The following is a 17,576-nucleotide window of genomic DNA, read 5'->3' on the forward strand; positions in this document are numbered from 1 at the left end:
AGATCAGGAACACGACAAGGGGGTTCACTCTTACCACTGCTGCTTAGTACAGTGCTGGAAACCCTAGCATCAGCAATCAGACAACAAAACGAAATGAGAGGCATCAGAATTGACAAAGATAAAGTCAAACTTTCACTTTTCTCAGATGACATGGTACTCTACATGGAAAACGCGACCGACTCCACCAGAAGCCTACTAGAACTGATTCATGAATTCAGCAAAGATACAGGGTACAAAATCTATGACAGAAATAGGTTGCATTTTTATACCAGTAATTACACAACAGAAAGGGAAATCAAGAAACTGATCTCATCCACAATTGCACGAAAAACCATAAAATACCTAGGAATAAACCTAACCAAAGCTGTAAAAAATCTGGATGATGAGAACTATAGAAAACTTATGAGGGAAATTGAAGAAGACACAAAGAAATGGAAAAACATTCCATGCTCGTGGATTCAAAGAATAAATATTTTTAAAATGTCAATACTACCCACAGCAATCTACACATTCAATGCACACCCAATCAAAATTGCACAAGTAATCTTCTCAAAGCTAGAACAAACAAATAATCTTAAAATTTGTATGAAACCACAAAAGACCCTGAATTGCCAAAAGAAATTTGACAAAAATTTGCCAAAAGACCCTGAAGAAGAAAACCAAAACGGGAGACATCACAGTTCCACATTGTAGGCATTACTACAAAGCTGTCACTATTAAGACAGTATGGTATTGGCACAAAAACAGACAGAAAAACCATAGAAATACAATAAAGAACCCAGAACTGGACCCTCAAATGTATGGCCAACTAATCTTAGACAAAGCAAGAAAGAGTATCCAATGGAAAAAGGACAGCCTCTTTAACAGATGGTGCTGGGAGAACTGGATAGCAACATACAGAAGAATGAAACTCAACCACTTTCTTACACCATACACAAAAATAAACTCAAAATGGCTGAAGGACCTGAATGTGAGGTAGGAAACCAACAAACCCTAGTGGAGAAAACAGGCAACAACCGCTTTGAACTCAGAAACAGCAATTTCTTACTTGACACATCTCCAAAGGTAAGGGAATAAAAAGCAAAAATGAACTATTGGTACCTCATCAAGATAAAAAGCTTCTGCATTGCAAGGGAAACACTAAAAAAAAAAAACACTAATAGGCAACCAACGGAATGGGAAAAGAGAGTTGGAAATGACATATTGGATAAAGAGCTAGTATCCAAAATCTATAGGGAGCTCACCAAACTCCTCACCTGAACAACAAATAATGCAGTGAAGAAATGAGCAGAAGACATGGACAGACACTTCCCTAAAGAGGATATCCAGGTTGCCAACAGACACATGAAATGATGCTCAGTGTCATTAATCATCAGGGAAATACAAATCAAATCCACACTAACATACTACTCCATGCCTGTCAGAGTGGCTAAAATGAACAAATCAGGAGATTATAGATTCTGGCAAAGAAGTGGAGAAACGGACACCCTCTTACACTTTGGTGGGAATGCAAACTGGTATAGTCGCTATGGAAAACAGTGTGGAGGTTCCTCAAAAAATTAACAATAGTACTATCCTATGACCTAGCAATAACACTGCATAGGAATTTACCCAAGGGATACAGGAGTGCTGATGCATAGGGGCACATGTACCCCAATGTTCGTAGTAGCACTTTCATCAACATCAAAATCATGGAGAGCCTAAATGTCATCAACTGATGAGTGGATCAAGAAGATGTGGTTTATCTATATGATGGAATAGTACATGGCAAAGAGAAACAAAGAAATCTGACCATTTGTAGCAACGTGGATGGAACTCAAGGGTGTTAAGCTAAGTGAAATGAGTCAGGCAGAGAAAGACAGATGCCATATGTTTTCACTCATATAGGGGAGAGGAGAAAATGGATGAAGTGCTTTGAGGAGGGCACTTGTTGGGATGACCACTGGGTGTTGTATGGAAACCAATCTGAAAATAAACTATATTTAAAAATAATAACAAAAAATAAAAGTAACTGCAGTAGTAATTCCCCTTTAAATAAATCAAAATTATCTAACCCTGAAAAAAAAAAAGAAAATATACAATACTTATTACTTAGCAATTTTACTCCTAGGAATATGTTGCTGAGAAACTAACACATGTTTGACCCAGATTTCATATGATGTAATATTTATGCCATATAATTTTTAATAGCCAGAAACAACTCCAATATCCACCAACAGTTGAATGGACAAAAACTTATGGTATATTCTTGCAGTGGAATAGTACACCAATGCTAGAAAATGACATGAAATAAAATCAATGAAGTAAAAAAGACCATTGGCTATATGAAATTCAAGAACAAGCATATGTATTAGGGATGTGTACTCAGGCTATGAAGCTATTTAAAGATGAGTAAAAATGCAATTACCAGAAATATTAAGATATGTTTTCTTCTAGAGGAAAGGTAGGGATATTGACATAATAGAAACCCATGGGGATTTCCTGGGATGCTGGGAATGTTTTACTTGTTCACAAGAGTGATTTATTATATTTGTATTATATTAATTCATATTTGTTCACTTATATTATACTTCACAATAAAGGTATTAAAGTAACAGAATCTGTATTTACAGTATGATTCTTATTTTCCAAAAAATTAAATGACACATAAAAAGATCATAGGACGTTAATATTAAGCTCATGACTATTGATTATAATTGCTAATATATATTTTTTTATTTGAGAGAGAACGAGAACGAGTGAGGGTAAAGAGCACAGAGAGAAAGAGAGAGAGGGAGAATTTTGAGCAGGTTCCAGGCTCAGTATAGTGTCTGATGCTGGGCTTGACCTCACGAGCCTGGGATCATGACCTGAGCTGAAATCAACAGTTTGACTGACTGAGCCACTCAGGCACCCCATAATAGCGTATACTTTAATACTCCTTGCTGCTTAATATAGGTATTAATGAATTAGATACTAGATGATATTAGAATGAGTACAGGAGGTGCTAAGATGGTAGAGTAGTACTAGTGGCTTGCCTCATTCCTTGGACACAGCTAGGTAAATAGCAAATAATTTTGAACACCCAAGAAAATGGTCTGAGGACTGACAGATCAAACTGCTAACTAGAGAGAGTGCAGGGGCCACATCGAGGGAGGTAGAGGGTGAGGAGCTGTGATTTGGGGGAGAAATTCAATAAGAGATGAAGAAGGACACTATATCATAATAAAGGTGTTTATCAATCAAGATCTAATAACTGTATATAGTTATACCCCCAACTTGAGCACCTAAATATATAAAAGTGTAACAAACATAAAGGAATACAATGATAATAATATAATAAAGTAGGGGACTTTTATATCCCACTTACACCAATGGACAAATAATAGAAGCATAAAATCATCAAGGAAACAATGACTTTAGATGACACACCAGATTGTATGGACTTAACACATATATTCAGAACATTTCATCCTAAAGTAGCAGAATACACATTCTTTTTGAATGTGCATGGAACATTCTCCAGAAGACATCACATACTAGGTCAAGAATCAGGCCTCAACAAGCACAAAAAGACTGAGATCATACCATGCATATATCAGGCCACTACCCTATGAAAGTTGAAGTCAACCACAAGAAAAAGTTTGGAAGACACCAAATACATGGAGGTTACAAACATCCTAGCAAAGAATGAATAGATCAACCAGGAAATTAAAGAAGAAATGAAAAAATACATGAAAACAAATGATAAATAAAATACAACGGTCCAAAACTCTGGAATGCACCAAACCAGTCCTAAGAGGAACGTATATAGCACAAAGCAAGAAGAATCTCAAATAAGACACATAACCTTACACCTAAAGGAGCTAGGACAAGAAAAACAAATGAAGCCTACAGTCAGTAGAAGAAGGGAAATAATAATTAGAGCAGAAATAAATGATATGGAATAAAAAACTAAGAAAACATCAATGCAACCAGGAGACGATTCTTGAAAAGACTTAATAGAATTGATAATCCCCTAGCCAGAGTTTTCAAAAAGAAAAGAGAAGGCACCCAAACAGATAAGTCACAAATGAGACAGAAGAGATCACAACCCACAACAGAGAAATACAAACAACCATAAAAGAATATTATGAAAATTACATGCCAAAAACTGGATAAATTCCTAGAAACATATAAACTACCAAAACTGAAACAGAAAGCAATGGAAAACTTGAACAGACTGATAACCAGTAAAGAAATGGATCAGGAATTAAAAATCTCCCAACATACAAAAGTCCAGGGCCAGGGGAATTCTATCACACTTTTAAAGAAGTGTTAATACAGGGGCACCTGGTTGGTTCAGTCAAGCATCTGACTCCAAGTCAGGTCACGACCTCACGGTCTTAAGTTCAAGCCCCACATCAGTCTCGCTGCTGTCAGCTCAGAACCTGTTCAGAGCTTCTGACCCCTCTCTCTGCTCCTCCCCTGCTTGTGCTCTCCCTAAAATAAATTAATATTAAAAAGAAACAAAGCGGAGTTAATACCTATTTTTCCCAAACCATTGAGAAAATAGAAATGGAATGAAAACTTCCAAACTCATCCTATGAGGTCAGCCTTACCTTGATTACAAAACCAGACAAAGACTGCACTAAGATGAAGAATTACAGGCCAATATTCCTGATGTACATGGATGTGAAATTTCTCAACAAAATAATAGCAAAACAAATCCAACAGTATATTAAAAGAATCATTCACCACGATTGAGCAGGATTTATTCCTTGGCTGCAAGGATGGTTCAATATCCATAAATCAATCAAGTTGATACACCACATTAATAAAGAGCTATATGATCCTCTCAATAGGTGCAGTAAATGCACTTGATAGTATTAATATGACAGTATCAGTTATGGATGAAAAAACCCTTGGGTATCTCAGGAACTCAGGAGTCAAGTCATGATCTTAAGGTTGTGAGATCAAGCCTATGTTAGGCTCTTTGTTGGGTGTGGAGTCTGCTTAAGATTCTCTCTCTCCTTCTCCATTTGTTCCTCCCCTGACTTGTGTGTAAGCACACATGTGCTCTGTTTCTAAGAAAAGAAAAAACTCAGCAGAGTAGGGCTAGAGGGAATGTACCTCAATATCATAAAGGCCATATGTGAAAGACCCACAGCTAATATAATTCTCAATTAGGAAAACTGAGTTTTCTTCTATGGTCAGGAACAAGATAGTGATGCCCACTCTCACCATTGTTATTTAACAGAGTACTGGATGTCCTAGTCTCAACTATCACTCAAAAAAAAAAAAAAAAAAAAAAAAGGAAAGAAAAGAAAAAAAAGGAAAGGCATCCAAATCAACAATGAAGTCAATCTTTCATTATTCTCACACAAAATGATACTTTATGTAGATAATCTAAAATACTCCACCAAAAATTTGCCAGAACTGATGCACAATTCAGTGAAGTCGCAAGATACAAAATCAATGTACAGAAATCTGTTGGATTTCTATATACCAATAATGAAGGAGCAGAAAGAGAAATAAAAGAATTCACCCCATTAATATTTGCACCAAAACCCATACAATACCTAGGAATAAAACTAACCAAAGAGGTAAAAGATCTGCACTTTGAAAATGATAGAACACTGATGAAAGAAATTCAAGGTAACACAAAGAAACAGGAAAATATTCCATACTCATGGACTGGAAGAACAAATATTAAAATGAGTATACCACCCAAATCCATCTACACATTTACCACAATCTCTATCAAAATGCCACTAGCATTTTTTCACAGAACTAGAACAAACAATTCTAAAACTTGTATGGAACCACAAAAGACTCCAAAGAGCCAAAATAATATTGAAAAGAAAGCAATGCTAAGGGCATCACAATCCCAGACTTCAAACTATGTTACAAAGCTGTAGTCATCAAGACAGTATAGCACTGGTACCAAAACAGTCATACAGATCAGTGAAACGGAATAGAAAACTCAGAAATGGACCCTCAACTATATGGTCTTTGACAAAGCAGAAAATAATATGCAATGGAAAAAAATCTCTTCAATAAATAGTGTCAGGAAAACTGAACAGCAACATGCATAAGAATGAAATGGGACCGCTTTCTTACAATGTACCCAAAATACATTCAAAGTGTATTTTTGAATGACCAAAATATGAGAAGGAAAACCATCAAATTCCTAGAGAAGAACACAGACAGCAACCTCTTTGACTTGGTCCTTAGGAACTTCTTACTAGATAAGTCTCCAGAGGCAAGGGAAAGAAAAACAAAAATGAACTACTGGGACCTCATCAAGAGAAAAAACTTCTGCAAAATGAGGAAAACAATCAACAAAATGAAAAGGCAACCTTCGGAGTGAGAGAAGAGATTTGCAAATGACATATCTGATTATGGATTAGTATCCAAAAGCTATAAAGAACTTATCAAACTGAACACCCAAACAACAAATGACCCAATTAAGAAATTGGCAGAAGACATGAATAGACAGTTTTCCAAAGAAGACATACACATGGCTAACATACACGTGAAAAGATGCTCAACATCACTTATCATTAAGGAAATACAAATCAAACCATGATCAGACACCATCTCACACCTGTCAGAATGGCTAAAATCAACAACACAGGGCACAACAGGTATTGGCAAGGATGTAGACAAAGGGGAATGCTCTTGCAATGTTGGTTTGGGAATGCAAACTGGTGCAGTCATTCTGGAATACAATAAGAAGGGTCCTCAAAAAATTAAAAATGGATGTACCCTACAATCCAGCCACTGCACTGCTAAGTATTTAAGAGAAGGATATAAAAATACTGATTCTTAAGAGAAACGTGCAGCTTGATATTTATAGCAGTAGTACCTATGAAAGCCAAATTATAGAAAGAGCCAAATGTCCATTGACCAATGAATGGATAAAGATGTGATACACACACACACACACACACACACACACACACACCCCACACAGACATACACACAAGCACCCAGACAGACACACACACATACACACACCTTGGAATATTACTCAGCCATCAAAAAGGAAATATTGCCATTTGCAGCAGCATAAATAGAACTAGAGTATATTATGCTAAGTGAAGTAAGTCAGTAAAAGACAAATACCATATACTTTCACTCGTATGTGGAAATTAAGAATGAAAACAGATGAACATAGGGGAAAAAAGAGAGAGGCAAACCATAATACAGACTCTTAAATATAGAGAACAAACTGAGGATATTGAAAGGGCAGTGGTTGAGGAGTGGATTACATGAGTGATCAATATTACAAACGGTATTTTTGTGATGAGCACTGGCTGTTCTGTGTAAGTGATGAAACACTAAATTCTATTCCTGAATCCAATATTGCACTATAGGTTAATTAACTGGAATTTAAATTTAAAAAAGTAGAATGCTTACATTAGTAGATCTCCAACACATTACTTATGAAAATGGCATATACTAAGATACTTATCACCAGACATATTTATTAGTATCACTTTCATTGTGTAAAGCCTTTCTTTACTTGGTTTTATGACAATGGCTTAACATTCTATTCTAGGATTTCTTTTTAAAAGGTAAGGGGCAAATAATCAACTGAGGTGAATTTCATCATGGAACATATCTACAATGAAAACGTTTTAGATATCATAGAGGCTCCATTTTAAAAGTATATTTTTGTGTAGTAAATAATACTTCTGTGAGATTTCATATGCAGCGATTTTTCTTTGAAGTTTTAGCAAACTTTTAGCACATTTATGTTAGGGAACTTTTTTTTTAATGTTTTTATTTTTGAGAGAGAGTAACAGACAAGCAGGGGATGGGCAGCGAGAGAGGGAGACACAGATCCAAAGCAGGTTCCAGGCTCCGAGCTGTCATCACAGAGCCTGATGCAGAGCTCAAACCCACGAACTGCAAGATCATGACCTGAGCCGAAGTTGGACACTCAACCTACTGAGCAAGCAGGCACCACCGTGATTGGGAACTTTTAATAAATGATTCCACATTCTAGTCTTGACTTTCAGAATTTCAGTAATGATAGCTTTTCTCCTCTAGATTTCTCCCCTCTACCAATGAGCCAGATTTGTTGTTTTTAAAATCAATGATCATGTTCTCACATGAACATTTTATGCTAATTACAAACCCATATGTGTGTTTTTCATGTGAGAAATTCAAATTCATTTTATGGCATTCAAGTTATTGGAAAAATAAGTTAAATTTCAAATGTAGATGCCAATATAGTGAGTACAGAACTATGTTTTAGTTATATACTGATATTTTGTTAGACGTAGTTCATATCCTATTAAATTAATGCAAGGTAAAAATAATAACTTTTTAAATCAATTTATTCAAATTGAATTCTAAAGAGTAATTTATCTACAAAACAGTAATCAAAACACACACACACACACACACACACACACACACACACTAGCCCATTAGCTAGCCTGAGGCAAATGCATTTTCTTTTAGTTATATTTCAAGATAATACATTTATACCACTAGTTCTTGAGTTTTCAAATTTGGTTCATTGCTATCAAGAACCAGATGAAAAGAACGAGTATACATGACTTTCATATAATCTTCCTACCAGCTTCTCACAATATATACGGTGTATATATGTTTACTGTAGAATAAGAGTTCTCACATCAATTACCTTTTTTACTTCAAATAATTCTTAAAATTCCGGTGCTTTTCCCATGAACTTTAAATGGCATCTCTTGAGTGTAAGAAAACGGCACCACTGCCCCCTACTTGATTTCTCCATCATTCCAGTAGCATCCCCAAAACTTTAGTTCTTATTATGACCATGTGCCACCTTGACAAGGAAACGGCTGCTAACTGGTCTCCAAGCCTCCCTTCTCCGCAGGGTGACACAGGAAGGTGTTTTTTTGTTTTTGTTTTGTTTTTTTTTTTTGCAAAATTGGTCACGCCAATCCTGTGATTGGTTAAAGTTAAAAACCAACTTCCTTGGTGACTTTTCCTTTAACTTGTAAGACATTCTAAACTCCTTACCTTGCCCTTGGAATGCCTTTTCTGGCTCTTGCCATTCTCTCTGATGTCATCATGTCACCTGTACCATTTACTCATTGTTCCAAGGCTGCCCTGGATCGTTTGTTTGATTGTTGCTGTGAATCTCAAACGTATTTTTTCCTTTAGGTCTCTTGGTTGTTTTCTCTCCTGGAACGTGTGCACCAGAGACTTTTGGTCTCATCTTTCAGGCTCTACTGAGGCATTATTTCCTCAAAGTGACCCATGTAAGAACAACCCAGCTAACATCTCTGTACCCCAGTCATTTTTCCTCCATTCCTATTTTGCTTCCTTCACAACATAGTTCACAATTCGTTATTACTTTTATGTGTAGAATGATTTCGTCTATCCCTCATCTCATGTAAGCTTCCAGAGAATGACAGCCTCCCTCCTGTTTTACAGAATGGAGTGATGTTCTTTCATATGCAGATCCTCTAACCTCAAATCTACCTCCTGATTACTTTAGTTCTTATCTTCAATACACTGAGCATTATCAAGTCCTGTCCTAACAAAATATTTAAATGAGTCACTATCTTTGTTCTAGCTGTGTTTAAGCATATTTTTCAACATGTCTTTTCCTTGTCAGAATTGACCAAAAAACCATTCAAGCTCAGTTAAACCACATTCTCAGAAAAGATTTTTAATTAAACAAAAAGTTATTTTAGTGTATGTAGTCAACTGCTGGCATGTATGTAGAGCAACTGCATTTGCTTGAATTAAATTGGCAGTTCTTAAAACACAAGGCAGGGGGCTTATTAAATAGGTAACATAAACATATTACAAAAGCATTGAAACATATTTTAAGGTAGGACTTAGCTTATGACTTCTTTTCTTTTTTGAAATAGCCATCTGTCTCCACAAGTCCTAACATATGAATGAACTAAACTTTCTTTTGTCTTAAGTATTGCTTAGGATCTAACAATGAATATCTTTTGTGTTTACACAGTCATTTAATGCAAGGTAAATTCCACACACACACATACACACACACACCACTACCTGAATGAACTTTTTATTCTCTTTGTCTGATTTATGATTTAAAATTATTCTGGAGGCACCTGGGAGGCTCAGTTGGAGGAACTTCTGTCTTCGACTCAGGTCATGATCGCAGGGTGGATGAGTTAGAGCCCTGCATCAGGCTCTGTGCTGACAGCTCCGAGCCTGGAGCCTGCTGCAGTTTCTGTGTCTCCCTCTCTCTCTCTGACCCTCCCCGCTTATGCACCCCCACTTCTCAAAAATAATTATCTATTCTGTCCAGGGGTTCCTGGGTGGCTCAGTGTCCTACACTCAATTTTGGATCAGGTCATGATCTCACGGTCTGTGGGATCAAGCCCCTCACCTGGGTCTGCACTGACAGCACAGAACCTGCTTGGTGTTCTCTCTCTCTCCCTCTCTCTGGTCCTTCCCTCACGTGCACCCTCTCTCTGTTTCTCATTAAAACTAAATAAACAAACATGGAAAATGATTTTTAAAAATTATTCTCTCCACGAATAAGAGTGTGAATGGATTTGGTGACTGGACAGGAAGAGGACTCATTTGACCCTAGTTTGGGGGACACACTTTTGGTTAAAGTTAAAAACAAATTTCCTCGATAATTTAAGAATCATCATTTACTTAATTTTTCCACTTTCACATTTTAAAGAGGTATCATTAATATATAACACAGAGCTAATTATTTGTTCTGAATTTTAATATATTTAAAAACTGTCATTTGAAAATTGTTCTTAATCAAATGAAATAAATTATGATAAAACTACATATTTGAGAAAACCTTAGTCATGGGCATCAGATTGCTTTGGTAGTCTAAAGGTTGGTCTCCCTGTATAATTACTCTATTTTCCTAATTTTACTTTGGGAAAAAAGGAGATACTAGCCTCATTCTAAATGTTGTAGGCATTAGACTATATTATGAAGCAAAACTAAAAATCAAGGGAGAAAAAAGTAAATGGAGAAATTGAAAACACCAAAAATTGATATTTTATGTTACATTTCTTTTCTATCTTCTCATTGGTATATATTAATATTATTAATATGGGTATATACATGACATGATCCAATTAGGTTTTTAAAATAAGATATATTCAGAGTATTTTATATATAACATGAGAAACATTAAAAGTGTTTGGCAAATAATATATACACGTAGATAAAGAAAACATCACTTGCAATGAAGATTTTACAAAATAAACTCTAGAGTAAAAAGAAAACTTTTAAAAAGCAAAATAAACTTAAAAAAGCAGATAGAAGATTATATCTCACTATTAGAGCATTTAAAGAAAGAAACGTATATTTAAAAATTTTTTAAATATGATTATGCAATTTCTTCTTGATATTATAACAGGGTAAAGACCATGAAGGTAATTTCAGGACTGTGAAAAGACCATGAAGTTAATTCCAGAATTGTGAAAAGCACATGAGAGAACAGGTCATAGCTATAAGAAACTGGGCAGAATACAAGTATGACACAATTAGAATTGAAACAAGTTACTATCAAGATATAGCTTGATGTATCACTGAAGTCAAATTTCTTGAAATGCGCTGTATTTGGTTTGCTACTACCTAAATGCCAGTTCTTTTTCAAGTCAAAATGGTAGCCTCGTAAAATAAATTGTTAGTATATATTGTTGACTGGTTCCTAAAAAAAGGAGCTTAGGTACAGGGTGACCTTAAAATGAGGACCTTAAAAACTGTGGTGGGAATGAATTTGCATCTGACTAATTATCATGACAATCTTGAAGATATGTATTAAAAAACAAAAGAAGAAACACAACACACACTATACCCAATTTCACGTGTAGCACTTGTGGAATTGTGATTTGTGGAAGATTTAGAAATGGGGAGAATGATTTGAATCCACCATTTTTACAGATCAACTATTAGTCTCTTGTAAACACAATTGATGTTATCTCAGACTTTTTATTTTATTTTGGGTTTATTATTTTTATGGTGGGGCCAGGGGTAGAGGGAGAGAGAGAGAAAAAGAGCCAAAAAGAATCCCAAGCAGGCTCCATGCCCCATCTGGAACTCCACAACGGGCTCGATCTCATGACTGAGATCATGACTTGAGTCAAGTCAAAAGGCAGATTAAAAAAAAAATTTTTTTAGGTCTTTTATTTATTTTTGAGAGACAGAAAGAGACAGTGCGAGCAGGGGAGAGTCAAAAAGAGGGAGACACAGAATCTGAAGCAGGTTCTGCTCTGTCAGTACAGAGCCTGACACGGGACTCAAAACCACGAACCATAAAATCATGTCCTGAGCGGAAGTTGGACGCTTAACCGACTGAGCCACACAGGCGCCCCAAGAGTCGGATTCTTAATTGACTGAGCCACATAGGAGCCTCCATGTTTCTTCAGTCTTGAATGTCCTCCTCCCTATTATCCTGATTTGGTTGACTCCTATCCATCCTACAAAGCCTAACCAAGATGCCATCATGCCCCTAACATATTTGTCTCTCTTCATTTCATCTCTTACAAACCAACTCTCCAACCCTATCCCATTCCAGCCTCCCCATTCCAACTTGGATTTCTTGCCTCCTCTAAATGATTCCGTAGTCTCTCTTTTGCTTACCTTCATCACAATCCTTTACATGATAAAATACAATAACCATTCCTTTTGTTTTCCCCACTAAATGGCCTTTTGGAAAATGCTAGTTCTAAGTAGTAGTATTAGCAGTCACTTAAAAATAATCATTGGATGAACAAAGAAACGAATGAGAGAATGAATGGATGAATACGAAGCTCTCTTGGAGACTTTCCATCATATCTGCAGACTGCAGGTAACCCGTGGGCAGAGCACAGTGCATGGTAACCAATGTGGAAGGTAAGACATGAGGACACATGTGCACTGATCTCAAAGCTCTGTTGCAGGAGCCCAAGAAACGGCTGTCTGTAATTCCCTGCACCTCTTGTCTACGTGTCTTAAGTTTGAATTTATACTATCATTTAGCAGTCAGAACCATTTTAATTTTGTTCAAAAAAGCTTTTGGGAGCCTCTGAAGGACTGATTCTAAAATCACTTACCTATCTATTACATTTTTTGTCAACATTGCTTGAGAAACTTGATTCTCTCAGTTGAAGTGTCCAAACACATAAAAGTGTTCTATCAAATCATTCTACCCCTGTTCTTTGGTTCCTTTGTTGTGGTTTTTTTTTTCTAAAATGTACCAATTTTTACCCTAATTATATCATCTCTTGTTTATGCACCATAATCTGAAACTAGTTAAAGGTATGAGGTGTGGGTAAAGTGCACATCAGTTAAGTGAGCCCAGGATGGACTAACTGGGAAAATTTCACATTCTGGGCAGGTGGGGGATGGTGTGTGGGGTGAGGGGGAGGAATAATTGGGAAGAAGGTAAAGTGCAAAGGTTGTAGAACAACCAGAGATTGAGCAAAGGAAACTGGATCGATTCAGACTTTGACAGAAGCCCTAACAATCAAAGGCCAAAGATGAAAAACCTACATTGGGGGACTTTCAGTTAAGAACAATTTCAGCAACACTGAATAATTCACTTCCAGTTTAACATTATACACAGGAAGAAGAGTAGCATATGGATTCTCCAGACATGCCTACATTAAAAAAAAACAAAACAACAAGTTTTGCTTTGAAACACCTGTCCCCCTCGTGACACTCCCAGGGCATCTGCTCTGACACCTTCTCATGGCGCTCACTGTCAGGCTTCACATATTAGAAATCTCTCCGCAGCGACAACTCACCTTCCAGGGTTCCTTAATCCCGTACTTTACTGCATCATCCATTTCTACCTTTCCTCATTGAAATTGCTATACAGAACTTTTCAGCTTATAGTAATTCACAGTAGATTGCAGTCAATAACACTAGATGTAAGTATTCTAAAGTCTTTAGTCAGAGTATTTGTCATTCCGCATAAATTTCAAGATTGTTGAAACTGATAGTATTAATGTGTAAAACATTGTTTTTCTTTTTTTAAATAGAATTTCCTTTTTTAATGTTTATTTATTTTGAGAGACAGAGTGTGAGCAGTGGAGGGGCAGAGACAGAGACAGTGAGAGACAGAGCGAGTGAGAGACAGAATCCCAGGCAGGCTCCCAGCTGTCAGCACAGAACCTGTTGTTGGGCTCAATCCCACAAACTGTGAGATTATGACCAGAGCCAACATTAAGAGTCAGACCCTTAACAGATGGACCCACCCATGTTCACCTCAACCATTTCAAAGTGTTATATTGAATCTGGTAGTATTAATATGTGAAACATTGTTTTTAAATAGATTTTCCTTTTTTTAATGTTTATTTATTTTGAGAGACAGAGTGTGAGCAGTGGAGGGGCAGAGAGAGAGAGAGACAGAGAAAGAGAATCCCCAGCAGGTTCCATGCTATCAGCACAGAGCCCAACGTGGGGCTTGATCCCACAAACTGTGAGATCATGACCAGAGCCAAAATTAAAAGTCAGATGATCAACCAATTGAGCCACCCAAGGTCCCCTCAACACTTCAGAGAGGATATTGAAGGTAGTTGGACCATTACACAACTTGAAATCACACCATATAGTGAAACACCACACAAATATTTCTGAAAGTGTGGTTGTTTTGTGAAGGGAGGAGAATTATTATTTATCATATTGGAACTAAAACATAAAATTTAGGAATAAATCCACTACCTCAAGTGTTTTGGATTAGATAACTATGTATAACGTTCAAGTATATCCCCCAAAAATAGTACTTGTAATTAACTTATAATTATTTCTTACAATTTATGATGTACATTTTTCTTCATTTTTGGGCTCAAATTTGAAACCATATCGTATTTGAAACAATATGTAAAAAATTATTTTCCTCTCCTTTCTGATAGAAGAATCTTTCTAGCTTTGATCTCAAATGTATTTGAAGTCCTGAAAGAAAACTTTTTGTCCTTGAAGCTTCCAGAATTAGATAATACCTACATCTCTCCCAACAAAATTTTAATAGGCTTAGTAGGTTTTTAATTTATTCACATTCCTCAGCCAGGAATTTCTGGGTTGTGGCTCATTTCAAAGATTATACACATTTTAGATCCTAAATCTAAATGGTCTATGTGAAAAGCCTAGTCATAATATATTCCAGAAATCAGGAACTATGTGGTAAGATAGAGAGACCTTTATTCTAAACTTTGTCCTGTAAATATTGTCAGATTCTTATCAGCCTGTGGTGATTCATCCAACTGCATGTTTTACAAGGAAGCAACTAACAATTCTAGACACCTGGCAATGGAATGCAGAGGGTCTACTGCATTTTGAAAATTACTAATTGGTCTCCATGAAACTTTGGCCAATGAATTCTTCCTATGGACTATCATTACTTCTTATTTTTTGAGGAATGTCCATTAAGAATGGGGCAGAGGCAGTTTACAAAATGCTGACAACATGAAGCCTGGTTGAGTAAAGCAGACTGTGCTGGTGTTCCAAACTGTCTTTTCCCAATTCCTCACCTGACCCTTCAGGATTCCATTTAGTCTTTCTCAGTATCTCAACGTAGTATTCTACATTTATTTCTACATGGGCAGTAAAGCCAGAGGCAACTACTGAAGGATGTATGGATATTTTTAATGAGCAAGGCTACCTTGCTGAGAGAATTTCTGTTATGTATGGTAGACTCATGGGATTGGCATTTCAAACCAATTTCAGAACTTTTTGGCAAAGAAGGAATAAAACGTAGTTCTATATCTGCTGAAAATTCATGTCATTTTTTTCCTACTCACTTGTGCATTGTGTGTGCTTTTGTGAAAATCATGAGGCTAACTAACCTCAGCATTGCTTTCAATAGTAATGTTATAGTTTCTCCTCTAGGCATCAGCCAGAGTTACAGTCAGTCTCACTATAGTACATAGAGGGCTGATGCCCAATTCACCAGCAGACACTGCTGCCACATTTGAACACATTTACTTGGCATAGAAAATACAGATGAAATGAGTCAGCTGGAATCAATTATGTAAGTAAGGAGTTTAAATCACTATTACCTAATTTTTAATACATAGTTTATAGCACCCAATTTTAAAATCTGAATTTCCACTTTGTAATCACTTAAACAGTTTAATTAAGCTTGGATCCATTCTTGGGTTTTAAACATGAGCTGGAAAGAAAAGAAATCTTCCTTGCATGACAAATGATACCTAGCCTAGGCAGACAATTTGGAAATTTGAAATTACTGAATGTACTCCTGTTAAGGACAAGACAAAAACACTTATGTAAGGGAAAGATGTTTGTTATGATTGCTAACACTAACTTCCTGTGGAACTCTTTCCCAAACAATAATATTTTACCTTTGCCTATGACTGCTGTATTGATACATACAGGGAAATGATTGTACAGCTAATTCAAAATGGCTTTATAAAAGATTTCCAAGCTAAAAATCTAGCAACAGCATATTAGAATTTGAAACTAAAAAAAAGCTCTACCTTAGAAAAATATTAAGCACATGTGAACAAACCTTTAAACAATGACTGAAGAATATAATTAAAGAGAGATTATAGGTCTTTATTTTCTACAACAAAAGACCACCATCAATGACAGAGACTTAGTGTTATTTGCTAATATTTCTCAATGTTTAGAGGCTGGCAGGAAGTAAGCATTTAATCAAAACTGGCTGAATTAGTGAAATGTTTTGGAAATTTAGGAATGATGGGTAGCTCATTTGCTTAAAAACCTCAATGAAAATAATGTCAATCAAATAATATCACATAATTAGTTACCTATCAGGAACTAGAAACGAAACTCCTTCCAAAGAAACTTTTTAATCTACTGAGAACAAAGTTAGAATTAAATTTAATTACATGTCTAGAAATTGCCTATCCAAGAAAAAAACCTTCTACATTCATATTCACCACTCCTTAAAGACTGCTCTTCCACAACACACCTTGAATCCAACCACAGGAAACACCCATGTGAATGCCTTAGAGGGTACAACCATTTCATATGCAAGTTTTACAATTTTATACGATATTTTCATTCTAATGGGAAAAGTAATGCTTGTTTGTCTCAAGACTTTTAAGGCCATGGAATATCAGTTGTAAATCATAAATGGATTTTCTTTAGAAAGAGTAAGCACGCATATCTGAGATGAATCCAATCATTAGATAACTGAAGGCTTCCACTGTCTAATTTCTGTTCTGGTTCCATATCTGTTCACATGCTTCTTCATACTTTCACACAAAGCATTGGGGTGAAAATTCTAGGCAAAACAAGGATATTGATAATTACAAGGGAAATGATTATGATATATTGCAGCTTTCAAAATATTAAAACATGCTTTGAATTTTTACATTAAATAAAATTATGGATGAATAATGTCACATCATCTATATAAGCTACTTATATTTTTTGAAACTTAACAATGTCAAAAGCCACTCACATGCTATGCTGCCGACCAGTAATTAAATCACATCTTCTAGACCAAATTCCTATTGCCACTATGGAAAGCATGATAGCACATGTTTTGTAATACAGAGAAGCCTTCCTTTTTTCACTCTTACCTTCTGCAACACAAACAGTCCACCACATAAGCCAAACAATCGTTGCTGGGAATCTCATTTTGAGGATCCTCAGGGGCGCATCAGCCAGCCGCCACTGCTCCCACT

General features: G+C 36.1%; 1 protein-coding gene across 1 annotated transcript in view; it reads right to left on the minus strand.

The window, feature by feature from the left end:
* The window catches only part of LOC115287138 (complement factor H-related protein 3-like), a 31,834-nt gene that overhangs the window by 13,115 nt on the left and 1,143 nt on the right, over nucleotides 1–17,576 (minus strand). The window contains exon 2 of the mRNA XM_029933395.1: nucleotides 17,472–17,574. Within this exon, the coding sequence (XP_029789255.1) occupies nucleotides 17,472–17,574 (103 nt within the window). The remainder of the gene's footprint in view (nucleotides 1–17,471; nucleotides 17,575–17,576) is intronic.

This window comes from Suricata suricatta, chromosome 3 (assembly GCF_006229205.1).
Source record: "Suricata suricatta isolate VVHF042 chromosome 3, meerkat_22Aug2017_6uvM2_HiC, whole genome shotgun sequence".
In the NCBI taxonomy this organism is placed as follows: domain Eukaryota; kingdom Metazoa; phylum Chordata; class Mammalia; order Carnivora; family Herpestidae; genus Suricata; species Suricata suricatta.